This window comes from Manis javanica, chromosome 8 (assembly GCF_040802235.1).
Source record: "Manis javanica isolate MJ-LG chromosome 8, MJ_LKY, whole genome shotgun sequence".
Classification (NCBI taxonomy): Eukaryota; Metazoa; Chordata; class Mammalia; order Pholidota; family Manidae; genus Manis; species Manis javanica.
In genome coordinates, this window is record NC_133163.1 from 31,507,850 (window position 1) to 31,535,392 (window position 27,543).

The 27,543-nt window shown below is 51.3% G+C and overlaps 1 protein-coding gene across 2 annotated transcripts; it reads right to left on the reverse strand.

The window, feature by feature from the left end:
• Nucleotides 1-333: 333 nt before the first annotated feature.
• PLEKHD1 (pleckstrin homology and coiled-coil domain containing D1) lies at nucleotides 334-27,393 on the reverse strand. 2 transcript variants are annotated; one of them, XM_073242215.1, is made up of 13 exons: nucleotides 27,227-27,393; nucleotides 17,905-17,998; nucleotides 17,454-17,543; nucleotides 17,173-17,249; nucleotides 16,216-16,307; nucleotides 15,113-15,165; nucleotides 8,415-8,509; nucleotides 7,968-8,061; nucleotides 6,329-6,507; nucleotides 5,672-5,804; nucleotides 5,150-5,294; nucleotides 4,632-4,850; nucleotides 334-4,315 (listed from the first exon to the last, which is right to left on the reverse strand). In XM_073242215.1, the coding sequence occupies exons 1-13, from the start codon at nucleotides 27,373-27,375 to the stop codon at nucleotides 4,146-4,148; spliced, it is 1,590 nt and encodes a 529-aa protein (XP_073098316.1). In that variant the 5' UTR covers nucleotides 27,376-27,393; the 3' UTR covers nucleotides 334-4,145. The 2 variants fall into 2 exon arrangements, with proteins under 2 accessions (XP_073098316.1, XP_073098317.1); XM_073242216.1 differs by having other exon boundaries at nucleotides 335-4,315; nucleotides 4,632-4,781.
• Between the last annotated feature and the right edge of the window lie 150 nt (nucleotides 27,394-27,543).

Here is a 27,543-nt window from a genome sequence, read left to right on the forward strand (position 1 = left end):
TGATTGCACCACTCTCCTCCACACCCAGCTGGAAGTTTGAATAACCGGGTTCTCTCAGTTGCTTTGGATGTCTGGGAGTGGATTTCTTTTACCAAGTGTAAAAATAACCATTGTATCCTCTCCCAAAGCTTCGCAAAAAACACTCCTTCTGGAAACCTTGTGCACTGTTGGTGGGAACATAAATCTGTGCAACCACAATGAAAAGCAGTATGGAGGTTTCTCAAAAAACTAGGAATAGAAATACCATATGACCCAGTAATTCAGCTTCTGGGAATTTACCCAAAGAAAAAAATCACCAGTTTGAAAAGATATATGCACCCCTATGTTTATTGCAGCATTTTTTACAATAGCCAAGGTACAGAAGCAACGTAAGTGTCCATCAATAGATGAATGGATGAAGAAGTGGTGCATATACACAATGAAATATTACTCAGCCACAAAAAGGAATTAAATCCTGCCATTTGCAACAACATGAATGGACCTAGAGGGTATTATGCTCAGTGAACAAAATTGGACAGAGAAAGACAAATACCATATGATTTCACTTACAGGTTGAATCTAAAAAGCAAATGAACAAACAGAAATGGACTCATAGATACAAAAAACAGACTGGTGGTTGCCTTAGGGAAGGGGGGTGGGGAGATGGGGAAAATTAGAAAATTGAGAATTTTTGATATCTTGATCAGGATGATGGTTATGTGTGTATACATGTGTGAAGATTCATCAAGGTGCTAAGATTGTGCATTTTATTGTACGTACCTCAATTTTTAAAAACAAAAGAAAGAACACCTTTTCTCCCTTACTCACCAGGGGTGGAGCAAGATTAAGTCAGTAGATTTCCCCCAAAGAGTCCAAGACTTAAAGTTTGTCTCCAGGGAGCCCGTGCAGCAGCCTGGGGGTCTGAGCGTTTCATCCTGGTCCATTACAGAAGTGCAGGTTTCCCAGGGGCTGCTGGCCTTTATCAGAGGACTGCAGGGCAGTCCCTTTGTCTGATGTGTTTAATAACTACCCATAGACCAAATTAGACACATCCTTGGTTGGCTCCCTGAGACCTGAGCAAATTTCTGTTTCACCATCACTGTTCATTGTGGGCTCCAAATTTCACTCAGACAACACCTGGGCACCCACAGGCTGCCCAGGTCAAGCTGAGCTGGGTGGGATAGGCTGGAGATGGGGGCGTGTGTGTGTGTAATTACATTCCTCTAGAGACAAATACAGACAGTGGATCATTCCAAGAGTCGGTTTGCTGGGCAGGGACAGAACCAAAATTTTTACAAATCTCTTGCCTCACGCATTAACATATCACTGGGGGGAAAAATTTACAATCAGAATGACCACAGAATTATCATCCAAACTGGGATGTTTGTGATAACAACGTGGGAGCCATTAACAATTATGCTGGGGACAGCACAGACCAGGGCAATCCTGGGCATGATAGATCACCCATGAATGGAGAGATAACAAAGCAAACAGGAGGAGAATCCAGTCATCACTATTTCTCATTCTCCCTTATGATTACAAACCAAAAGCATGAGCTCCTCATCAGAGCAAGCAAACATGACAGTTTCCAGTGGGGATTCTGAAACTAGCAGGCCCCAGAAAGGTATCCTTTGTCTCCCTGAAACTCCGGTGAGAGGAAATCCAGGGCAAAATACCTCTAAAACCATAATCAGTCAAAGGGAGAAATAAAGTTTAAAACCCATTTATTGCTTACAAACTGTGGTCCTGGGCTGTTTCTTTCTCCTGCTCTGATAGAAGCAAACAAGACCTCTCCCTAACCTCTCAGGTTCAAATAAGCCCTCAGTAGCCCAGATGATATGGAGATGAACTACTTTTATCCACCCCTGAGGAACACCTGTTGATACACAGATGCACTAAAGCCAGGCAAGCTGTTCTGGAAATACTATGATTTTACCCACACTCCCTGAGGCTATTCCCACTGTGCAGTCTCTTCTGACCCACTGGTCAGTGCTCAACTCATCTGACAGTCCTTGTTGCATGGGAACAGCCAGAACCTCAGGGTAGCAACAGATTTTTCAGTTCATTATTAAGAAGCCCCTCCCAGGAGGTCCAGCAGTGGGGAGTACTTCCTCATTGGAGAAACCTATGTGCATATTAAGATAGAGCAGGGAATGCGGTAATTCTACACTTGGCCTGCAGGGGGCAACATCTCTTTAGCAATGACCACACACCAAGCAATACTGCAGGAAACACATTTAATGGGCCAAGGAATAAGGGCTTTGTTTAAAAAAAAAAATCAGATCAATATATTTCCAGTATGCAATTCCCACCCCTACACATTCTCATTCATACAGATATGTTGCTCTTTTTCTATTTACAATGCTAGGTATATAGTGAGTTTTTAACAAATAAATACATAAGGATTGATCAGATGGTTGAAAACCCAGACTTGCCTGAGGCATGGAAAGTACAGGGTGAAATAGGAGGAAAGGAAGTAGGGATTGGTGAACTTCGTGGAAGAGCACTTTTCTTTCTGGTTAATAGCTTGCCCAGGGGAAAAAATGCATTTGAAAATTTCCAAAAGATCTTTCTCCAAGTGCAAACCACAAGAAATCAAATTCCTTAAAAACAAAAATAAAACAGTAACCTTGATTTTATAAATCTTCCTCATTTCAAAGTTCATCCTGTATACAGGTTAGATAAATGAGTTCCAGGTTTATGCAAGTTTATACATATTAAAGCTTTTATATTTAGACTCGTCCCATTCAGATGCATTGATTCTGAAGTGTCTCCACTCCTGTGCCTTCCTAGACTCTGCAGAGCCTGGCTGAAGGCATCCTTGAGTAGTTTCAACAGGCAGCCCAGAGCAAGGCGTGCCCTCCTGGCCTTGGCTGGCCAAGCAGTGGACATGCCTGTGTTGAGTCAGTGACACTCTCCTTCCCACAGAATAGGTAGGGGGGCCTGCAGCCTAACCGCTCAGATTAGGCTCCTTGCGGTGTTTTTGAAGCAGCAAAGAATCAGCACCTTTAATACCACCAGTGACCCTGAGGACCCAGAGACACCAGGGATCCCAGGTAAAAAAAAAAATGCCTTTTCCAAAGAGACCAACAGACTCAGGTGGCTAGGAAGGGTGGGCCTAAGAGAAGAGCGACTGTCCTCTGGTGAGAAACACATACCCACAGACCACCTTGGGCAGTGGTGAGGGTACACGGGACAACCAGTGGCTACTGGCCTTATCACAGGTCCAGACCCCCATCTTCAAGAGTTCCTGGTTACATTGCTTCACTGGGTAAAACCGCTGCAGGGAAGGAGGTGATAAGGTACTGTAGCAGGCAGAGCTGAGAAGGAGAAACCTGTGATCCCATGGACCAGTGGGGCCACCACAGCCAGAGGCAGGAGTAGATGGCCGAACAGCAGCAGATAATGCAGGAGCCTGAGCTTGCTACCTGTCCTCTGGGAGAGCCCTGGGAGTTGCGGCTGCTGGCCCCAGCTCCCAGCCAGGGCCCAAAGCCCTAGGTACATATGAGGAGGAATGCAGCGTGTGGGGGGATGGGGGGGGTCTCATCACCTTCTTGGGCGCTGAGACTGCAAGTGGGTGTGCTCAGCGGAAGGGGGATCAAGTGAGCAGTCCCACAGCCAGGGCCAAACCCGAGGAAAGGGGACAGCAAGCGTGGTGTGCCACATGCCACAAGCAGCTGAGCCGCGTCTCTTTTTCCTCCCTATCCTATGATGTGGTACAAGTGAGCGGCCTTGGCTGAACGGTGTCTCTGGGTCTCAGAAGGTAAGAGAAGGTTAGAAAACCGCAGGGTGAGCAGGTGTCAAGGTGGGGATAGGAGGCCTTTATACAGGAGGACGGGACAGGAAGGCAGGGTCAGAGACATACAGTGGAGTGGGCGCAAGAGAGAGCTGTGGGCCTGCCCACTCCCCAACCAAAAAAAGTCTCCACATACAGCCAGGGACAACCAGGCAGCACCCAGCTTGCCTACGCCTGCCTATTGAAACCCCCAAGGGTAGGGCCTGGCAGGGGGTGAGTAAGGTGGCATTCCTGCCCTTTGAGGTTGAGGCTGGCCCGCAGGTGGCATTCCAGTCTAGGAGAGAGGAGAGGAGCCAGGACCCCACCTGGTTGTCCCCGTGCCTCACCCCCACCAGGAAGAAAAGCTTGGCAGGCAAGGGAGAGGCGCCCATCACTTTCCGCCCCGGGGAAACGCAGACGGGGCACCGGGCTGCGTGGCCATGATGTGGTAGATGGATTCTCGGAAGCGCTGGTCTCGGCTGAGCCGCCTGGCCACTTCCTTTAGCTCCTCCATGTTGTTGGCGTCCAGCTGGGAGGTCATGAAGGACTGGGACGGCTTCACTGGAGAGATGGTGGTCCAACGGCCCATGAACAGCCCTTCCTCCACCAAGGCTTGGCCTGTCTCCAACCCCAGCCTGTCTCCCTTGCTCCTTGGCTCCCCATCCTACATGTTGCTGGGCTTCTTCTAGCCCTTTCCATCTCTGGGCTCCCACGATCCTGGGAGAAGCCCAAGGCTGGCGGAGCCAGGTTCAAGGTCACACTGTCCGCCTCAGAGCTGGACCAGCCACTCCCACTCCCACCTGCCCCCTTCCCACTTTGTCACCAACGCCCTGTGACCACCCCTACCCCACCCGGGCACACAGCCAACCAGACTTACTGTCATTCCAGGAGGTGCTGGACCGGCGCCGGTGGAAGCGGCAGCTCTTGATGCGGCGCGTGGCCGCCTTGTGGATGTACACGGAGTTCTTCATGATGACCGGCATCTTGGCCTCCAGCTCAGCGTTCCGGATGCACTCCTCGAAGAACCCTGCGGCCGCAGTGCCACTGCACCCTTCCCTCCTGCCCTGCCCCACCCTTCGCAAAGATCCAGGGGCAGCTGAAGGGGAAATACATCCGCCCTACTTCGTGGGAGCGCACAGCCACACATGGAAGGGAGCAGAACTGCCAGCTTTCCCACATGCCCGCACCCCAGATCCAACCACCAAAGGAAGCTGCACCAAGGAGATGATGCCCGCAGGCAGGAGTCTGGAGGAGAAACCCCATCAGTATCTATGGATCACCTAATGCACAGCAGGCTCTTGTGGCCCTCTAGCCCTGTTCTGGGCTCAGGGAGCCTGGGCTGGGCTGGGGCTGAGATCCAAGGCTGGGGGCTGGGCACCCGGGGGCAGGGCTTACTTTTCAGATGGCTCACATCAGCACGCATCCTCTCCTCCTTCTCCTTGTTCCGCACCTTGGAGTTGAGCCCCTGTTCCAGGCTCCGCAAGGCCCCCTCTGCCTCCCGCAGACGCCTTTCTAGGTCCATGCGGACCTTCACCTCAGCCTGAGGGGAGAAGGGAGCACGTCCTGGAAAGCAGTTGCCATCTCCCCCAGGAGTCTTCCTTGAACACCCCTGGCTCAAGTGCGCTTTCTTGCCTCCGGATCTAGATAGAAGTTACCACACTCTGCCTCATGTCTTACACCATTGACCAGATGACCTGGCCTGGGCCCTGCACGTGGTGCATGTCTACTCATGATGCCCCACTGAGGTGGCAGGCTCATGGCTCCCCCTCCTGGTGGCTCCATCGCCTGCACCTGGCCGGCCAGACTGGCAGAGGTAATTCGGGTAGCTGAGCAGTAAAGGGCAGAGATATGAGGGAAATCTCCAGCTGAGGGGAGGTCCCTGAGCATAAGCTGCTCCCAGCAAGCCTCAGCCAGCACCTTGAGCTCCCGCTCAGCCTGCTGTTTCTCTGCAGTCAGCTCCTGCAGCGAGTTCTGCAGCGCCTGGGACTGGCTTGAGTAAAACTCACGCTCCTCCTCCAGGGCCCGAGAGCGGTCCTCATTCTCCTTCATCCTGCCCGGGGAAGAGAGGCACTCACTCAGTGCTCACTCATCGGAGGGGGTCTCCGGTGGGCCTGGCTGCAGAAACCCCAAGACCCAGGCCTCATGAGCTCTAGGACTTTCTGAGCCCTGTCACCCGGGTGATGAGAGGGGTGGTGCAGTCGGTGAGGTCAACCCCAGGCTTCAAGTCAGAAGACTGGAGTCCTCAGTCAAGGTCTTGCTCATTCTGGGACCTCAGGAAAGTCCTATAACCCCTTCCAGGCTCAGTTTCCTCATCTGTAAGAAGGGGCTAAGAGGATGTGCCCAGCTTGCCACAAAGCGCTGCCACACAGACCTGACAATTTATGCTTCACACCATAGCAAGAGAGGATTATCAAGTCAGCTTGTAGTGAAGGTCCTCTACTCATTTTACTGGTGGGGAAACTGAGTCCCTGGCAAAAGGAAGTAAGTGACCTATCTAGTCAATGCTGACTAGAAGCCAGAAATCCAGCTGAAGGAAAGTTACCAAACTGGACTCAGAGGTTTAAGGCTCCTCACCGCTTCTCCGCCAGAAGCTTCTCCTCCAAGAGCTGCTGCATCTTCTCCTCAATCTGCCTGAGGTTGCTATGGAGACCCCCGCTGGGAGAGGGCTGCTCACTCGGATTGGCCAGTGTCTGCAGCTGGTTCTCATTCTCCTCCAGCATTTCCAAGGTTTTCTTCTTCTCTATGGAGAGTTCCTGGCATGGAAGTAGGGAAGGAAGAGAAAGAGCCCAATTTAGGTTCTGTAACGTGGCTGCCCTCACCTGACTTTCAATTCCAGGGATGCCCTTCCTCTCTCAGTCCTCCATGAGGAAACCTGAAATGGCTCCCCTCTTCCCTGGAGGTAAAAAGCCAACCACGTTCTTCCTTACAACCAGGCCAGGCTACTTTCTCTTCCAGCAAGGGAAGCAGGGACGGGCCCAGGGCAGCTGCTGGTGGAGGTGTCTCTTACTGCAACTGGGTCAAGGCCCAAGGGCACGATGACCTTCTGGAGGCTTTATTCCTCCAGGGGTGAGTGAGGGAGTGTGTTGGACTCACATGAAAAACACCCACCAAGAGGAGATTTAACATTCTCCTCCTTTATCAGGCTGGGATCTTGCACCTCCCAGAAATTCTGGAGTTGAACTCCATGGGAACCACCTCCCACGATGTGAAACAAAAAGATAAATAAAGGCACCCAAACAAAGCATCAGTCAGTCTTGGGAGAACAGAAATTCTCACAGACTTCAAGGCAACTCATAAATCCTGTAAACATTACAGACCCCCGACAATGTGCCAGGCTCGCTCTAGGTGCTGGGCTCAGAGAGACCTTAAGACACAGTCCAGTGAAGTTCACAGTTTGGAAAACACAATTTAGTGTGTCAAATCCCATGACAGATGTGCAAAGTGTTGGGGAGGCCAGAGCTCAGAGCAAATCCCTGCCTCAAAGAGTGAGGGAAGCTTGAGTGAGGTATGATTGAGCTGAATCTTAGAAGAATACGTGAGTTCTCAGGCAGAGAAGAGGTGAAAGGATGTTCTGTGTAGAAGGAACATGTTGGACAAGGATGTGGAGGATGAAAGACCTTGGCTTCCTTGGGGCACATTTGGAGTAGGGGTTGGGGTGTCTGTGTGGGGTACAGAGGGGCAGCCAATGGAGAGTGAAGCAGGAGGGGAGGAGAGGCTGGGGCCAGAGTTTGCACTTGCACTGCCATGCTAAGGAGTCTGTACTTTGCCCTTGACACATGCCACCTCCTTGTCCGCTACAGTTTCTGTGGCATTAAATGAAGGTGACCTGACAGTTGATCTCCCTTCATGATCAATTTCACCCAGGAGCAGCTAAGTGACTGAGCCACAGGAAGGAAGTGGTGGGTGGCCCTGCCTCCCACCCTAAGCAATCCTTCATCTGGTATAAAAACATAAGCACTGAAGAAGATGGAGTTTATGAGGCCACAGTCATGGCGAGGGCACACTTGAGTTGGCCCTCCTGAGTCCTGCTTTGGGCCTCATGTACTGGCCGGAGTTCCCAATGATCCACAGAGAAGAGACCCTTCAGATCAGTGCTACTTTGTGCCGTTTCCATGCAGATAACTTTCTGGGGACACACTGTTGGAAAAACAGTATCACGTGGCCCAACCAACCGGCTTGCTTCCTGGTCAACAGCGCACCAGCGGCCCCTCACCTCCAGCGTCTGCTGCAGGGACTCTGTAAAGTGCCTCAGCTCCCTTTTCTCTTGCTCCACACCCTTGAGGCATCTTGCGGTCAGTTCTAGCTCTCTGCAGGGACAGAGCACTAGATATGGCACTGCCCCCTCCCCACCAATCCCCTCTGCACACAGAAATGCTTCTGCTTCAATTCCCAATATGGTTGAGAGGGGTCCTTGGAAGGCCAGCCCCTCTGCATGGCTGGGTCCTGACAGCAGCTGGAGGAGCTTGTGGCTGAACGGAGTTCCCAGCCAAGTGGGGGTGAAGTCACACATGCAAATCTCAGCCGGGATAACGCAGGGCCACCCCAGGGGCAGGGAGAGGCACTGGAGAAACAAAGGGGTCCTGGCCTCCAGAAGCATGGGTTCTATATGCCCTGGCCTCCGGCTCCTTTCTCCCCTCTCCCCCCTGGGTGCCACCACCACCTCCTGATCTGTTCTTGCTCCGTTTTCAGCTCCTGCACCACCTCCTCAAACTGCTGCTTCTCGGCCTCCAGCACCTGGTTGAGGCGCTCGAGCTCCTGAAGAGAATCAGAGAGGAAGAGTCACAGGAAGCAGAGGGGCCCTGAGGTCAGGCAGGCCCCACTCTAGGCCCTCTGGGATTCAGCACTGTGTGGGGCATATGCTGGACCACATTTGGAAGTAAGTCCTGAAAGCCCTGGTCCTACTCAGCAGTCTCAACAAAGCCCACGTCTGTGATGAGCTCGGCCCACTTAAATCACATTGAGTGTGCGGAAGGTAGGGCTCAGCAGTAACCCTCACGCTGTTCCTGCGACTGTAAATCTAAATGTCTGCTACACTGGACGGGCTCCAGTCGCTCTCACCCTAAGGCATGTTGCGTAGCCCTCAAGCCCTAGAGGAAAAGGTAGTGAGTGTGTATTTCCATTAAAGTTCCCTGGAGTACTATAATAAAGACAATGTCTTTTGGGAAAAAAATGTTCCCTGGAGTGACATCTGTTGGAAATGGCAAAGAAAAGCCATTCCCAGCCTCAAAGTCAGAGAATGATGACTCGTTTTTCTCGAGGCTTCTGGGAAGCAAGGAGCCCAGATGGCTGCAGCTTCCCCTACACTTAGCGCCAGGGAACAGGAGAGCCAGAAGGCCCAGGATAGCCCCCAGGGCCAGAACAGTCTCATCAGGAATGGTGGTAAGCACCCGTGCTTTCCCAGCAAGCATGTGCCCTCCAAGGGCCCGTCCTCCTGGGGTTCAATGGCAGGTGGTGCTGCAGCGTACACCTCACGTGAAGCTGGCTGGAAGTGTTTCATGACAACTGCTTTGTCCCTCACATTTTATGCTGTGGAAGGATATTATTTCCTTTCTTTCTCATCTTCTTTCTTTTTTCTCACTTGCTGTCTCATCTTCTAGCCCCAAATTACACTCCTATTTCTCACCAAGGGGCTTTGTTCTCAAGGATAATGGAAACCCTACCAGGAATGAGGCTGCCTATGGGAAGAAGTTACCATTGGCTTTGAAGAGATACAGAGAAGGAATAAAACCTGAAGGAAAAGGAAGAGTCTGACGCCAGACTCCATGACCTCTATCCCTAAACTTCTTACCCAAAGAGTTGCTATTTCTTTCCCTTCAATTCAGTATTGGCATTTATGGCGTGAACCACTATGGTCACCACAAGGGCTGCTCACTGGCATTGATGCCCCTCCTTTGGTACTGTGACACTGTAAGGCCGCAGCACACCTGCTAAAGCTGTGGGCCTCTGGGACTGGCTGAGGCCAATGGAATATGAGCAGAAGTGTGTTACTCCCAGGCAGGTGCCTTTAAGAGACATGAATCGGAATCTTCTAGGGTTGAAGGAATTTAATAGGCAATTTGGTTTTCATCACTTAAATCTCCTGCTCAGTTCGCTTGCCAAGAGATGGTCCAGGCTCTGTTTGAATGGCTCTCATGATAGGCAATTCACCCTCTCTAAAGATAGCCCATGTCACTTCTGAACAATCTGATAAAAAATTCTCCCTTCCAGGATCGACCTCAGCACTGGCACTCTCTGAGAGCTACAAACAGAAAAGCAGTGATGAAGGATGGCAGATTTGCCAGGAGTTTTGTGAGGCTCCGATGAGAGGGCTGCATCTCATTTATGGAGCAAAACTTCCCTCAAAACCCCTTTGGCCATCTCTGTCCTTTATGCAAACTTTCCCTTCAGCAGCTGCCTCAGTCCCTGCATCTCCAAATCCAGCCACACCCTCCTCTCAAGCCCTTCTCCCCAGCAGTGGAGCCTGAATACGCCAATCAGCAAAGTAAGAAACAGCTCTTAGTGAAACAGAAGACCGACAAAGCCAAGGACAGCAGCCCACTTCCGGATGCCCTGAGTCCCTCAAGCACACCTGAGAGGGGCTGCGGCTCATTTCAACCACCAGTTCCCTTTGAACCAAAATCCACCTCCCCACAACTTCCATCAGCAGGTCTGCCTTCTCCCCCTTGGGTCATAGGACAAATCTCTTTTCCCTTCATGTATCTGGGACAGCTATTCTGTCCCTAAGTCACCTCTCCTCCAAGTCAAACAATTTCATACACCATGCTGCACAGGGCATTGTTTCTAATCCTCAATAAAAGTGATTATGCTCTTGAAAAGAATGCAGTGACATAGGCTCCTGGTTGGAAAGACTGAATTCAGGTAAGAGTCTTCCTAATTAATTTGCAGTGCTCCATGCAATTCCTGTAATAGTCCCAATGAGATCTTTTTTGTAATTTCATTAATTCATGCTACACATATTTATCAAGTGCTTAATATGTACTAAACACCTGCCAGGCTATGACTGAGAATATGAAGATGAACAAAAACAGACATGCCCCAGTTTTCACGGAGCTTACAGTTAGTGCAGGAATCAGGAACAAATAAAATAAGTACATACATTAGAGTACTATTGCAAACCAGGATATGTGATATTCAGAACAGGGACACAGTTCTATGCAAAGCTGCCTTGGACAAGAACAGGGGAAGTAGTTTGTGGAGTGTAGGGGGAGGGCACAGGAGACCCTTGAGCCAACAGGTGAAGGTGGTTACATAGGAGGAAGAGGAAAGAGCATTTCAGGCTCTTGATAGGGAATTCACCCTCTCTTAAACAGCTGTTAGAAATGGCAAAGAAAAACCATTCCCAGCCCCAAAATCAGAGAAAGAGAACTCTTTTTTTCTTAAGGCTCTTAATCTGCAGTCCTTCATCAGTGTTTTTCTGATTGTAGCTTCTTTCAGTATGTGCAAAGACCCTTTGGAAACCCGCTGCCCTGAAAGAACCAAGACAGGCCCAGACAGCTACGCCTAGAGGGAGGGTGAACATGGTGGGAGGGAGGCTGGAGCGGCTGACAGCTAGACCACACCAGGCCTTGGGCTATGCTGGGGATTTTGGCCTTTTTTCTTGAGCAAGAAGCAAGGAAGGTTTGGAGCATGGAATAGAGGAAGATGATAGGTAACATGATCCAATTTCCATTTTAAGCGGTGACTCTGGCTACAGTGTGGAGAAAAGGGAGGCAGAGGAGCCAGAAGAGAAGCAGGGAACCCAGGTGGGAGACCACTGCATCAGTCCAGGCAAAACCTGATAGCAGTGTGAACGAGAGCAGGAGAGCAGGGCAGTGAGCTGGAGAGGCGTGGCCAGGCAGGTTCTAGAGCTCTCGGGGCACTGACAGCAGGACTTGGGGGTGGGGTGGGAAGGGGAAGAGATGCAGAGTACAGTGAGGTATGCCTCCCAGCTTTCCAGTCTGCACAAACAATGGATAGTGGTGAATTCCTTGAGTTAGAGGATCAGCTCTGCTGGGGAAGATGGTGAATGGTCTTGGACATGGTGAGTTTGAAGTATCTGAGCCAAATGCTTAGGATATGAAGTCAACAGTTGGATATAAGGAGCCAGAGAGATTAATGTAAACTCGGGACAGACTAGGGACTATATCTATCAACTGGGAGTCATTTGCACAAAAAAGGCAAATGAAGCCAGGATGTGGTCTAGATTGCCTTTGGATCTAGTGCAGAGAGAGAGAAGAGAGAGTGTGGCAGTGATCTTTTGAGATGGGCAGTACTACCTTGCAGAGTTTGGGAAGGGTAACACGAGCTGATCCATGCAAACTGCCTGCAACATAGTAAGTGGCTAAAAAATGCTAACCAGTACTACAAACTGAAATTGTGCAGTATCTATTCAGGAATGAAGAGCAATTGAAAAGAACTGAAAAGAAAATTCTGAAACAGAATTTGTAAAAGATGATAATGATAATGATGATACCAACATTCATTGTGAGCTAACTATACTACATGTGCTGACTCATTTAATCCTCATAACAACTCTAAAAGTGGATACTATTATTGTCCTCATTCTATAGATGAGAAACACAGAGGTAAATAAAGGTCAGGTAACTTGTTCAAAGTCACACATGCCTTCATCTCTTTTCTCTACACTGTAGCTAGTAAATGAAGGAGGAACTCAAACACGGTTGTGGGATAAAGCAAGATGGGCATGTCTACACACTGCTGGTGGAGTGTAAATTGGTACAAATTCTCTGCAAAGCAATTTGCAATATGCATCAGGAGTCTTAAAATTCTTGCCCTTTGAATCAATTATTCCACTGAAAGCCATCTATCCTAAAGAAATAATTAGACCCAAATTTATGTACAAGGATGTTCACTGAAGCATAATTTATAATAGTGGAAATAGCCTACATGTCCAAAAATCAAAGATTAGTTAAATGAAATGTCACATATGACGAACCAGTTTATGGTCATTAAAACTGGAATTAAAAAAAAATCCTAAATGACAATGGAAGACTGCTGAAGGTACAGTGTTGATGAACGTTTGGTACAAAGGCAGGCCACAGAGCTGAGCCAGGAGCTAAGCAGAGGCAGCCACGAACTCTTACCCCGGCATCACAGATAGAGAAACTAAAGCTTGGGGAGGTCAACTTGTCCAAGGCCATGTGGTCAGTGGCAGACTTGAGACTCTAATTTGGGTCTCCTAGTTCCAGATCCTGAGTCTTCCTTTAGGGGCCAGAAAATCTTTATCTTATCCTCGCACCATAGTACCAAACATGTTTCTAAGTGGCCAAGGCACACCCAGACAATCTCTGATCTGCAGGGGAGATGGGAAAGGTGCAGGGGATCGGCCATCATATGGGTGAGCAAGTCAGGGCAGCAAACGCCTTGATGGAGTGACTCAGAGAGCTCTGCTCCTGATCCAGAGCCCGAGGCTGACATGGAAATGTGAACCTGGGCACAGTCCTATCCCCCCTGCCTGCCTGGAGTAGCCTTCACCGCAGGTACCAATGAGGCCCAAGTGAGCCTCACTGACACCAGCAGGCTCCCTCCTTCAACGTGCTATTGCTTTCAGCAAGGCCTGTGTGCAGTGGGTCTCTGCTGTCCTCATTTCCTGGCTAAAGACCTAGATAGAGTGTCTAAATTTTCCTCCAGCTGACTGTTGCCCCAGATTTAGCCTCTCTGATGGATAAGACTGCCTCACATCCTGCCAGTGGCTGTGTCTGCTGCTCCGTCCCATCCCCAGCTTCCTGAATTACCTGTCTTCAGGTTGCTGACAACTCACCAGAAGCTCACTTCTCAAAATGTATAGAACTGTATGAAGAAAATGCTGAAACTCTAACGTGGGATCCAGATGACAGCCTGGAGACACGGGGGCTCAAACCCCGCTGGGTGGACAAATGCTCAGTACTGTCACAACGCTCATCCTCAAATCCACACAATCCTAATACAAATCCTCTATAGGTTTTAGGTTTCATTTTTAGCATGTTTTAGTTTGGTTTTTTTTTGTTGTTGTTGTTAATTGATAAAAGGATTCTGAAGTCCTGCTGGAAGAATAAATGGATAAAAATGATAAAATTCTGGAAGAATAAAAATGAGGGTAGATTGTTCTACTGGATTAAAACCAAAATGTAATGCAAAATCACAAGAATCAAAAATGTCCACTCACTGAGTCATTCCACAAACATTTACCAAGCATTTCTGGGCCAGGTGCTGTGCCAGGCCCTGGAAATGTTTGGGTGCTACAGAGACATGATGCTTCTCGACTGTAGGGCCTGTTTCAGAACCCAGTGAGGGGTGTCTGGGAAGGGTGAGGAGTTAGCAAGAGTCGAGTCAGAGACACGCAGTGAGCCACCACTGACGCACCCAGGCCTTGGACGTGCCTGGCAGAGGACAAGGAAAAGTATCTGGGCAAAGAGAAGTAGACGAATCAGGGCCTCCCTTTGCAGGCTCCTCTAAGCAAACCACTCTGCAGCTTCGTGTCTTAGGCAGTTCATGTGCAGGATGGGCCCCAAATTAATAATAACATGATTGTGATACTAATAAATAGATATTCATTAAGCATATACTATGTGTCAAGTATTTCATATAAAACATGTCACTTATTCCTCACAACATCCCTAATCAGATGTATTCCATTAACCCCATTTTCCATGTAAGAATATCGATGTTCAGAGAGGTTAGGTAACTTGCCCAAGGTCACACAACTAGAAGGGGCAAAGGTCAAATACAAGCATCGGGAGCCTGAACCCAAGTTCACACCAGTAGCCACTATCCTGTGCTGCCCTTTCAGAGTGATAATAACTTCTGAGAACAGGCAAGGGTCAGGGCTGTGTGGAGATTCCAAAGGAAGTGGGGTGACTACCCCACTTAAATAAGGCAAGGGTCTCCTTTACCCTGCAGGCTAACTCAGGCCATTAGAACTTATATTGTTGACATTCAGAGGATGAAGGAGCCCCTGGGATCATCTAACCCAGTCACCTTATGGTGCCAGAAGCCCCTCTATAGATAGTGGAGGCCATCCCAGCCTCCTGAGAATATCACCAGTGACAGGCAGCTCATTACCTACTGACACAGCTTCTACAATTTGTGGATGGTTCTTTCCCTAGAACATGGTCACTTGCCCTTTTTTACTTCTGTTTCTGGGGACTGGCAAGAAGAAACACACTTCTTACAAGAAGCCACAGTAAGTCCCAAGCACTCTCATCTTAATGGCCTTCCTGCTCTGCCCACCTGCCCATCTCATCTCCCAGCAAGTGCCCTGGGTGCCCAGCTCCCCTACAGGATTCCCTAATGCCAGAAACGCAAGCCAGTGCACCTTGCCTGTTAGGGGGCCCATAAAGCGGGAGGCGTTGGGGAGGGGCAGCAATTCGCAGGGCCTACCTCTCTCTGCTCCCTCTGAAGGCACAGTTCTTCAGTCTCTTCCATCAGTTTGTCTGCCAAAGCAAGCACACACACACACACACTCTTGTGAGCAGCTCACTCCAGATCCGGGCTGAGGGGCAGGTGCCTACAGTGCCCTCCATCTCTCCCAGCACCTTCCAAGGAAAAGGCCAGCACTACCACACCCAGGCCAGCCAGAGCGTAGGGCCAGCTCCCAAGGATGGAAGGTGCAAGGCTGGCCTGTGCTGCCACCTTCCTTTCCTGTCACTGTCCCTGCTTTGTGCATTCATGAGATAATGACAGCCTCATCTTTGAAAGTGCAGCCAAGTCTCTGCACCTCCCAGGGGTGCTGTTAACTGGACTGGTCCCCAGAACGCTTCCCACCTGCACTAGTGTCTCACTGGCAGGGAAGGGTGGGCCCTGGTCAGGGGAGGAGGGGTCTGGAGCAGGCAGAGGGGAACCAGTGTTGAGGAGGCCCAAGTGTCTAAGGAGTGGCAGGTGAGAGGGTCCTAGGCAAAGGACCAAACCCCTAGTTTCACCTTCTTCTTTCCCAAACAGAGCATGCTTACCAGCCAGCCAGGGGCACAGAGGCCTGGAGCCCTGTGGTCAGCTTTCAGGTGGGCTGGGAGGTGGGAGCCGGGGGCAAGTCCAGGCCCGGGGACTTCAACTCCATTTATGGGACCCTTACTGAGCGCCTGACACAAGTGCTTACAGGCATTTTCTCATGTCCCCTGATTCCTTACCACCCCTAAAAGCTGGGGACTATTTTTGTCTTCATTATACAGATGAGGAAATTGAGGCCTAGAGAGGCTACACTGCCTGCGGACACACAGCTGACAAAAAAGTGGCAAAGCTGCGTCTAGAGCCCAGACTTCTAACCACCAGGCTCTCCTGCCTCCTGCCATGCTAGCCAGAGGGACATTTATTATTCCGTGAGGTCCTCCAGGCTCTGAGCTGGTCTCTGGCTCCCTGGCGCCTCACAGCCTGCTAAACCTCACCCAGACTCCCTCACCTTGGTCCTCCACCAAGCCCCTGGCTGTAGCCCTGGCCCGGAAGTGCTGCCATTTGGGAGCCTCAGCTCCCAGCCCAGCCCTCCAGCCAACCTAAATACTCCTGCTTCTCCTTGGCCAACTGCAGCCCCTGGGCCTCCAGGCTTTTGATCATGGCTTCTCCCAACTGGGCATTCTTCCAAGTCCTGGGGAGGGAGGGCAGATGGGAAGGAGGAAAGAAGAGGAAGAAACACAAAATCATTAAAACAGAAGAGTGGAGGAGAAAGAGCATGTGCCTGGTTTGTACTCACTCATCCTTTCTCCTCCAGAATCCCAGCTCACAAGCACTCTGGCACCCCTGGCTCTGGGCATGCCACCAGCATCGATCAGTTACAGTCTCTGGGAGCAGGCCCAGGCTGCAAAGTGGGCCACCGTGGGCTGGGCTAATAGCACTTTCGGAGCAGGAAGAGATTGCTTCCCTGGCTGCTTTCTACAGCACTGAATGCCCACCACCTGGCACCAGGCCCTGCATGGGACACATATGGGACAAATGCAGTGCCATTTGTTGAACTAAGAGCATGACCCAGCTTGAATATCCATGACCAGGCAGGTGCCAGAGCAGCGTTCATGAGCAAATGGGCTGTGTGGGGCTGGAGGTTTCTGTGATCTGGACTTTGATTTACAAAGCACGAGCTCTGGCCTGTGCTAGGATTAATTGTGGGCCTGAGAAGGTAAGATGAGTTGTCTGGAGGTAGCAAAATCCTACTAATGATGCTGGATTTGATCCCAGGAGTTGGAGACAAATGATGTCCACATCTGCCACTTGTGACTCTAGACAAGCAAAGCTCGCTGTGCTCAAAACAAACTTAGGGGACCCCTCACAGATGCTCTGACCCTGGCCTGTCTCCTCCTGCCAACCAACTCCCAGAGTCCTGTGCCCAAGGAGGCCCAGACATTTTCCTGCCCTCTCCTGGGGTCCCAGCAGAGAGACAGAGAGATTGGGGTTGGCCCAGCCCACACCCTTCCCTCTTGTGGACCCTCAGGCTGCCCCTCCTGGCTGCAAGCACTTACACCTTCCCAGACTCCTGCAGCATCTCCAGCCACTGCGTCTGCTCAAACTCGGACTCGGCAGCCAGCAAGATATTGCCCTGGCAGGAAGAGGAGCCAGGCTTACCTGAGAGGCTGCTCCCCGGCCTCTGCAGGCCCAGCTCTGCTCTCCCACCCCTCAGCCTGTGGTACGGACACCCCTCCCAGGCTAGGCCACCAAAGGGGCTGCCCCATGGAGCCTGGGCGTCCCCAGAGAAGCTGGGCTGCCCCTGCTGAGTCCAGGCTGAGGGGAGAGCTTTACTCACATGGAAGTCCTGGTGGGAGATTTTCATGGCATAGGGCATGCTGGACTCTTCCTTGGCCTCCACCAGGCAGCCCCCCAGAGGGATGACACCCTGAGAAAGAACCAGAACAGGCAGCCCCCACCCCAGCCAGCCCAGGTCACTCAAGGCCTCTGGGAGCCTTTAGCCAAAGCCAGGTCCTGCCAAGGGCCCCAGGCTAGAAGCAGAGCAGACCTGACTCCCAGGGCAGGATGGGGGAGATGGTGGTGGGAGGGCCAGGGCCATCTCCAGGGCACAGGAGGGTGGAGCCAGCCCAGGGGTCCAGGGGCCTTGTGCCCCAAGAAGGATTTTATCTCCAGTCTCTCTGCTAGACCAGAGCAAGGAAAGAGACAATCCCCTGCCCTTCCAGGATACCCTTCCCCATTGTCCCCACTGGGCCCTCCCCTAATATGGCCCTGGGGAGAGGCTACCTCACCTTAGGATGGATATTGAAGTATTTATTAGTTTCAAAGTTCTTTTTTTCACTCTCAGAGTAGTAAAGAAGGAAGCTTTCTTTGATGATGAAAAACCTATAGCAGGTGGTAGAGAAGAGGGGCAAGAAGGAGAGAAGGGGTGAGGTTTCTCAGGATAACAAGAGGGTTTGGGAGTCCCTGAACTCATACAGGGAGCCATGGGTACACTAGCTGGGAACTCATCCTCCCAACTCATGTTCCACATCTGGGCAAAGGCTATGCTCTCACCCCAATCTCAGACTTCCAGCCTCCAGAGCAGGTGAGAAAACACATTTCTGCTTTTTAGCAGAGTAGTTTGACAGTGTAACAGACTGCGTACCCAGCCTATGGTATTTTCTTATGTGAGCCTGAGCAGACTAAGACAAACATCTTCTGGCCTTCCTGACACTTCTGGAGCCGCCTCTCCACTCAGAGCAAAACACTGTGCCAGGGACCTGAGGGGGTGTGGTGGGCAGATCACTACACATGGGCAGGAAGGGGCGGGGCTCTGGAGTCAAAGAACCCCGATCCCTCAAGCCACAGCCTCAGGCAAGCTCTCACTTGCTGAGCCTCCCTTTCAAAGCTCCCCTATAAATGGGGTGCAAATATCTGTGTGTTGAGGTTGCCATGAACATTCACTCACTAATTCAACAGATAATTGCTGAGCTCCTCCTCTGCGTACTGTTCTCTGAGCTGAGGATAAGGTATGAACAAGAAAGACACAAATCCCTGTTCCCATAAACTTGCACTCCAGTGGGTGTATGTGGTGGGGAGGCAGACAGTGAAGAAATGAGAGATGCTGTGTACCACATGCTGGTAAATGCTATGGAGGAAAATAAAGCAGGGTAAGTAACGGTGTGAGGGGAGGTTTCCATATTAAACAGGGTGGTGAGGGAGAGCCTGATGAAGGTGACATTTGGGGAGAGGGAAGATGTTCCAGGCAGAGAAGCCTCAGGTGCAAATGCCCTAGGGTAGGAAGCATACCTTGCTTTGGAAGGAACTTCGAGGCTGTACCACAAGGAGCCCAGCAGAAAGCAGCTGGGCCAGATCAGGTAAGGCCCTTTGGGCTGCTGTAACAATAGTGATAAAGCTAATATTTAGCACTAACCCCAAGTCATGTCCCATCCCAACCAGGTACTCTGTTAATGCATTTAACACACAATTATCCCAAAGCAGGTGCTGTCTGCATTTTAGATGAGCAGAAGTGAAGCAGAGAGTTGACATGAGTTGGTGAAAGTAAGGTCCTCAGCACTTGCCTGAGACACAGGTTATGTCTCCAAACTTCACACCCTTCCTCTTGCCCTCTGGAGGAGGGCACAGAGAGAGGCACTAGGGCAGCCTTTGCTCTGTGCCAGCCATACTTCAGCAGGTCTAGGAGTCCCTGGGGGCTGCCGAGATCATGAAGGGCCCCCATGCCATGTGTGTCAAGCCTGGCTTAGTTCTCAGCTTGGTTTGGGACAGAGCGCTGATCTGGGGAGGGAAACTGGCACAGACCTAGAGGGGGAGGGCAACTCCCTGGCTGGTAGGAATGAGTCTCACCCAACAATGGGCACATTTGGCAAATACATTTCTAGGACCCAAAGCGTGGTTTTGCATGTAAACCTCGGTGCCTGCCTGATGTTCCACCTGATGATTCTCAGCTTCTCAGCAGGTGGAGACCCAGGACCTGAGTGCCCTGCAGGGAAGGACACCTCCTCTTCTTGCCTCTTCCTTCAATGTCCCCTTGCTCCCAGAGGTTCTCCTGACTGCCAGCCAGGGTCCATCTCCTCCTGCGCTCTACAGAGTTGGCTGGCTGTGCAAGAGCTGGAGAGAGGCCCTGTTCAGTTAGCCATTTTTGTGTGCTGCCTCCCTTGCTAAGTGCTCTACATGTATCAGAGTATTTGATCTATGCAACAATTCTGGAAGGCAGGACATTTTGTTCCCATTTTACAGATGAGAAAACCGAGGTTTACAGAAGTAATGTGTGCAAGGTCCCACAGCTAGGGCAGAGGTAGAGCTGGGACTGGAACCCAGAGACCACAGCCCCGGCTCCTACAGCACACCACACTGCCTACATCCCCTTCATGCCAGCAGGAGACAGATGGGCTAGGGGCAGTAGGTGTCAAGGCTGAGGCAGCCAAGAGTCAGGGCTCTGCCACTTATCAGCAGTGTGACCAGTGCAAGTCACCTGATCTCTCTAGGCCTCAGGTCAGAGTGTAACCTGAGGATAATACTAGGGTTGTTGGGATAATTAAATTAGCTCACATAAATACTTAGAACACTGTGTGATACATGGTAAATATTCAACAAATGTTTCCTTTCATTTCTGCTATTTATTACCATCAGGTCCCGTGTCTGTGGCAGCCTCCCCTGACCTCCTTTCCCGCTTGTGCTCATATGGCTCATACTGGCGGGGGCTCTTGGCACCAGCCCAGCTGGCCAGCTCTCTGTCCTCCTGACTCACAGCACTGTCCTACATCTGCCCCTCCCTCCTGTCTGAGGTCCACCCTTCTGTCCAGGGCCCACTTCAGTCTCGGATGAAGCTTTGTCCCAGCCCTATCTCTCAGGACCATTTTTTTTTGCCCCATTGGGCTATGGTAAAGCCCACAGAGTGTGTGTGAGGGAAGGGCTCTGGGTCAACCCTGGCTGCCTCTTCTCGGGTTATGCAGGATAGTATTTTCCCCTCTAGCTTAAGAAGCATTTATGAGGTGCAAGAGACTCGCTTTGCTAGGTGTTTTATGGATATTATCTTTTTTAAATCTCTCATAAGTCTAAGAGATGGAGGTATTTGTTTTTCTATTTCACTGATGAGGAAATTGAGGCACAGAGAGATTAAGCAACTAGTAAGTGGCAAACTTGGAACTCAGCTGTCTGCTGACAAGGCTCATGTTCTCACCCTGCTAGGCTCTATGGATTCCTGCTCCTCAGCACCACACTGGGCCCTCCTCATTACTGTACCTGGGTCTCTTCACCACTGATGACCTGGAATTGTCTGTCTTCTTCAAGCATATAGAAATTAATCATTTAAAAAGTAACAACTGTTTATCAAGCCCCTCCTTTGTGTTAAGCACTGCTCTAGCAGATCATTAGGTGTATGAACTCATCCACTCCTCACATGAGCAAGGTGAGGTAACTGGAGCACAGAGAAGTTACCTCAGGCCACACTGCTGTTAAATGGGGGAGCTGGGATAATGGTAAGGCACCAGGATGCACGGTGATATTGTAAATTTGTATGAGGTACAGGAAGAGTACAGAGCAGCGAGGAATGAATGGTTTAGGTGTCCAGCCAAGGCAGTTCTCTGAAAGGAGGTGACAACTGAGCAGGGTTTTGAAGAATGAATAGGAGTATCTTAGGAACTTAGGAGGAAGCTGATGGGGGAGATGCATTCCAGACAGAAGGAACAGTATATGCAAAGAATAGTGTGTTCCAGGTTATCAAAATACATCTGGTATTACTGGTAGGTACATACAAAAGGGATGGGCACTGGTGCAGGGGGAGGGGACTGAGGGGGTGAGTTAAGGTCAAAGAGAGAAACAGGGACCAGAGCAGGGTGGAGAATAAAGTTTTTGGGAGAAGGCACAGCTTCTTCTTGTGGGAGGAGGGAGATGCCAGTAGGTTTCAAACAGGGCACCTGTGAGGTCAAACTGTAGTTTTAGAAATGGGAGGGGGGCTTTGAGGGGTCCACAGCCACGCAAAAGGGAAAATTAGAGTTATTGGTGCCAATAGAGTTCTTGGCTATTGGTGATAAAAATTGGCTTGTTGAATAATTAGACAAGGGCAAGGAGAGCAGAGTCTGACATGGCCAGGACTCTAGCTTAGGTGACAGGGTGGACACTGGTAACATGAAACATGAACTAGGAAGCCTAGGTGGAATTTTCCTAAGCTTTGCCTTCTTTTACTCCTCTCCTCAGTGCTCTGAGTGCAACAAGGGCCCAACCAGAGCTTTGATGGTCAACACTGGTCACACAATCGATCCAGCAAGAAGCAAGGAAAAATGCTAGTTGACCCACAGGTACCATCTACATTGGGCATGTCCTATTAAAGGAAAGGCCTGTCCTCTCTGCTGAGCTCCTTACTGTTTGGAGGTACAAAAGTCAAGTTTGGGAGCAGGGGCTGGAGAGGGTCTTGCATCACAGTGAGAGAAATGTGGAGTTGGGGAAATCCAGGAGAGCAGTGAGGAGGAGGGATGGTGGGAGAGTGCAGAGGAAGGAGGGGAGGACAGGGAAGATGCAAGGTTCTGTCTTCTACAGTGTCAGGAGACGGTGGTGAGCAATCCCACCTCAGTGGTGGTGAGATGGGTGCCTGGAAGGCTTGAGAAACCAGGGAGTTAGAAAGCTCAGTGAGAGGTGTCTGCACATCTCTGATTTATGCCTCCTCCGCCCTCCTCTTTGGCAAACCTCTCAGCATAGTCTGCTGGACTCCTAGACGCCCTGTGTGCAAGGCAGGAGCATCGATGTGGCAGCCGGGAAGCGGGGGGAGGCAGAGGGATGAGTGGAGTTCCACACCTGGTTGTGCAACAAGGAGCACCTACACTGGGCAGCAAGTTAATCCAGATGCCGGGACACAAGTGTAAGGCCTCTTGGGGATTAGCAGACACCCTAGTGTGGGTTTTGGACTTCCTCAGCATGTGGGATTAGACCTGGGCCAAACTTACCTCGCTCTCAAGTGTAGCGAGAGCCCAGTGGCCATGCGAGCTATTCATGGGTTTTACTTCACAGGAAGGTGGGTATCCAGCCTAGCTGCCCTTTCTTCCCCAGACACAAGCTTCCAGAGCAGGGCCAGCACCAGTCTCCCTTCTCCCAAGCCCCTCGGACACTGAGAGTGGGCGTGAAGGGGCTGGAGCCAATAAGTCTTAGAGGCAGAGAAGGGCAGCTCATCACAGGCGTCCTTTTCAAAAGCGGCAGAAGGAAGGTAAAAATGACACAGCCCCTAGTGTGTGTTCCTTTTTGTCCATTCTGGGAGACCTGGTATGCTCAGGAGGTGCTATTCTGGCCTTTGCCCCTTGTCTGGCACTAGGTCTGAGGTAGAAGGACAGCAGGAATCCTTTCTGTGAAGTGCACAAATGATAACAAGCTAGTTTATGCAGAGATCAAGTCCAAGGGAGTTTTTTTTTTAAGTGTTAGCAGAATTCTTCAAATAATATGGTAAAGACAAGCTTAATATATAAAACGGATAATAGTGTGAAGGTACTGGAGAAGTGGGTGGGGGCTTTAGAGCCCTACCGCCTGCTCCCCAGCCTCTGGTGGTGGAGTCAAGGCACCTCTAGAATCATTCAGGGAACACAATGTAAAAACCACAATTCGATCCACCCCCATTTTATAGATAAGACACTGCCAGCCAGAGATGAGATGCTGCCGTGCCTCAGCCTGGGTCATGCAGCTGGTCACAGGCAGAGTTGGCACAAACTCAGAGCAACTGCCTCCACACCCGGGTTCTCGTTCACCATAGCCACAGCTGATTACAAAAGAAATCACTTTATTATTTCCAAGTCCTGGACATAAGGAACATAACTGCCTACAGGTGTTCTGCTTGAGGGCCTCCCCTATGCAGGTGAGATTCATTTTCAAGTAAGAGCAAAGAGTCAGAAAAAAATGTCAACAGCCACTAGGGACAGCCCCTGTGGTCACAGGGAGAAGGGTGGCTTATTTGCAATTAATTCACTCAACTTCAGCAGGTTTGGTCTGGCTGAGTCATCACATGACCCCAGTAAAGCATGAATTAATGAGTGTTACTTCATTTTATGGCTGTAATTCAGAGAGTGTGCCCATCTCCTTAACCTAAGGACTCAGTGTAATCTCGATGCACCACCTCAAAAGGGGCAGGGGGGGCATGGACAGAGGGAGAGATCCCTCAGCCACCCCCACTGCAAGCCCCACCCACATGCTGTCTCTTGGAAGAAGTTTGGAGAACACCAGTTCATTATAAAAAGAGGGGCCTGAGGCACCTTCCAGCTGTCATAAAACAAGCAGAAATGCCACAGTTGTGCTCATGGGACACCTCACACAGCCAGTGTGAAAAATGCTATGTGAGCCAGGATATGAGTCCAAATCCCAGTGACACTAGAGGCTAAGCCTGGTGTATGAAAGTGACATGCTAGGCTCTTCCCCTCAGCCCTTTGGGACAGCCCAGTATTGCAGTGTTACCTCTATGAAATGATGTTCAGAGCCAAAGATGAAACTCTGGACCCAAATCACCATGAGAAGAAGTCTCCCCAAATCTTCTTGGTAAGGTGACCACCAGCTGCACAGATCACCGGTCACGCCTGTGCTGGTTATGGCCCGAGATCATGGCTCCCCCGGCACTTAGTGGACACTGAGAATCTTAGGTCCCTGAGGCAGGGGCCCACCCGTGTTCCACAAGACTGGACTGACTGCTGCTGGCTGGGCCTGGGGCCCACTGGCCACCTCACACTGGGTGGGGTGGGGAGGGAAGGAGGGAAGGAGTCTCAGCAGGGGCTCCAGCCTTGGGACTTGCTCAGAAGGGATACGGGAGGGGGCCTAGGATGCTGGAGGTAGTATTAGACCCTGGGGAAGAGTCAGCCTGCCTGCCGGAGAGCCCACCACAGGGCTGACACTGGCTGGGCGGAGGCACTCCACGCCCTTGCTCCAGCCTTTCCTCATCTGCTCATCTCTGAGCTGCCTGGGTCTTCGTCAACAGCCCCCGCATCTCTGCTGCTCAGTGAGTCAGGGGAGGACAGAGTCATCAACCTTGCTCTACTAGACGCCTCTCCCAGACTCTCTTATCACTCCTAAGCAATGTTTTTTATTCCTTTCCCCCTTGTTGTCCATGGAAAAAAGCTGATCCCATAGCTCAAGGGCACCTTCCCATTCCAGGAAGGGCAGGGCTGTCTGGGCAGTAGGGGTTAGAGGCACATGTCCTGAGACAGACCCTGAGCGGAAGAGGTTTTACAGAACCCAGCTGGCCACAGCCGGCTCCATCCTGCCCAGTCCTTACTAATGCAGCCAGGAGCCTTTCCAGGCCCCCTCCCCTAAGCTGCCCCAGTGAGGGCATCGATCGCCCTAATGGCAAGGCTCTGCAGTGGCTGGCCCAGGCTGCCCCCTCCCCAAGCCTTCCTGTGGCCGCTAATTAGCTGAAGTCCAGAGACTCCATTTCACAAATGGGGAACTGGGGCCCAGAGGGCCTTGCTGGGAAGTGAGAGAGGGGCTAAGCTTAGCATCATGCCTCCCCCACCCCCAAGCCATCTCTGGCAGCTCTTCCCTGAGCACCAGGGGAGGGGCAGTCTTTGCACAGTGGCAGCTCCAGAGTTTCTATAAAGGAAGCAAACAGAGGTGACAGTCGCCTTGGAAAGGGACTGGAGGACTTGATTTGAAGCTGTATTTGCAGAGCATGTACACTTACACTGTTCTGAGTTAGATTGGGTGGTTTTTTGAGTGGCTGTGAGGCTACTGATTGGGATTCTTGCGGTGGGAGTGGCTAAAGCTCTCCAAGCCTCTCTTGGCTCCACCACTGTGGTTTTAGCTGGGAGCCTTTGCCAGATACCCACAATTGTGGGTGAAGGGAGCTAGGTGACATACCTGGGAGGTCACAGGCCCCTAGCATTTACTAGAGATGCAATCAGGTGAAAATGCCGGGCAAGAGACGTTTTGGATAAAAAGACACAGAAGCAATACCAAGGGCAGCAGCCAGATACAGTGGAGAAGGGGTGTTGGCTGCCTGGAGCAACTGAGGCAGAAGAGAGGGAAATGGGGGGCATTCTGCTAGTGGTACTTGAATATACAAGCAGACTTCCCACCCCAACTCAGGTGCCCTGTAGAGAGAAGGCTGCCCTGGCCCTTGAGAGCTGTGGCTCAGACAGCACAACCCTGGAAGCCCCTCCTAAGATGCTCTCCATGCTGTTCCAGGCCTCTGAGACAAGCTTAACTTTGGAGGAACTCAAGGAACCTATATCCCATTAAATCCCATTCCCATTAATCCAGAGAGAAACCTGGCAGAACTAACAAAGGTGACACCAGTTATGTAAAATGTGAAACATCTTCCACAGCCCATTGTTCTATAGTTTTGCAGAAACATTAATTATTCATCAAAATGGAACATCAGGCCCAACCACTACCACATCCCTGTAATCTGAGGTCCTGGGAACATTTGGGGCCCTTCTGTTCTAGGGCACTCATAGTGTGGGATGGAAAGGGGCATCTAGACACACACCTAGTTTACTGGCAGGATCACACCTCCAAGGAAAGGCTGGATCAGGATCCAGGTTCTACAGGCCATCGTAATAGCAAATCTCAGAACTGAATTGGCTTGAGGGTGAAAACTGTCCAGAAGATGGCCTGTTGTTCCTGAAATAAGCATTGGGGTCTTCCTGCAAGTTCAGGGCTGCAAACCATTCTTCTGATACTTTCTTCCAGTAAGGAGCCCCCTCTTCCAATACCTTCCAGGCCCATTTATAAGCAGAAAGCGGCTACTGCTCTCTGGGGAGTGCCAGAGTTTGGGCACCGGGCAGCTGGTGCTGAAAGAGGGCTCAGGGCTTCTGACCCTTCACACTCCCACTTCCAACATATCAATCCTGGGGACAGGACCAACCCATCCCCTCCCCAGCTCCCCTCAGTCTCCACCCCAGCTCAGTTCCTCCTCTAGGGCCTCCCTGCCCAAAGTCATTCTGGAGTCTCTTTTCCCTGGGTCCAGGTTTTTGTTTTTGTTTCTGTTTAATTATTTCAATAAACGTTTGGAAGGATTGCCACCATCACTCAGCCAGGGGCAGGCACAGACCCTTTCTGGCTCTTCTTCCCTTTTCTGGCCTGAGCCTTTCAGAAGGGCCAATGGCCCAACTGCTCAGTGTGTACCAGCTTGGGTTAGGTGAAAGTGGGGGAAGGGGGTTGGACACCGGTACCCTACCTCTAAACCAGCTCCTGGAAGGGAGCGGTGTGGGGGAGAGGGGGAAGCGGGCTTGTGGAGATAGTAGAATTGGCAGTGGGGGTCCCAGGAGGACTATCTTTGGCTGGAGATGGGGCTTCTTCCTCCCAGGCAGAGTCTGGCCCAACCAGACCAAGCTACATCCCACCGCCACAGTATCTTCAGCCCACATCCAACCTCCCCACTGGGACTTAAGATTCATTCTGCAGAGAATTCACAACTGCCCCCAGGCCACCGGTGGCACCCCAGCTCTACTAGCCCTGGGAGAGAGATGGCACCAACCCGGCTGGAACCCACATCTTCCAGGGGATGCCAGTGGAGAGTGACATCGGGCGAGACCAAGGTCACAAAGGAAGGCAGAGGCAGAGCAGTAACGAAGGGAGTGGTGGGGGTCCTTAGGTCCTAGGCTCCCTCCCCAGGCAGCCCCCACAGCGCGCAGGAGAAGCACTCACCTCCGGGACCACTTGGCTGACGGCCTCCCGAAAGGCCGCTTCCACAGCACACCGTAGAGCTGCACTTTGGTGCTGATGTCCAGTGCGTCCGAGTCAGTCTGCTCCAGGGACGGCGAGGGTGACACCGAGTTGGACTTGGACGTGAACATCCTGCCTCGGCGCGGCTGCCTTGGGCCCGGCCCACCCTCCCCCGGGCAGGCTCAGACGCGGGGCTGTGGGCGAGGGCTGGCGCGCGGTGGCCGGCTTTAAAGAGGCGGCGTCGGCGGGCGGCTCCGGGCGCCGTCGGAGCGCGTCCCAGCCAGGCGAGACGCAGAGCG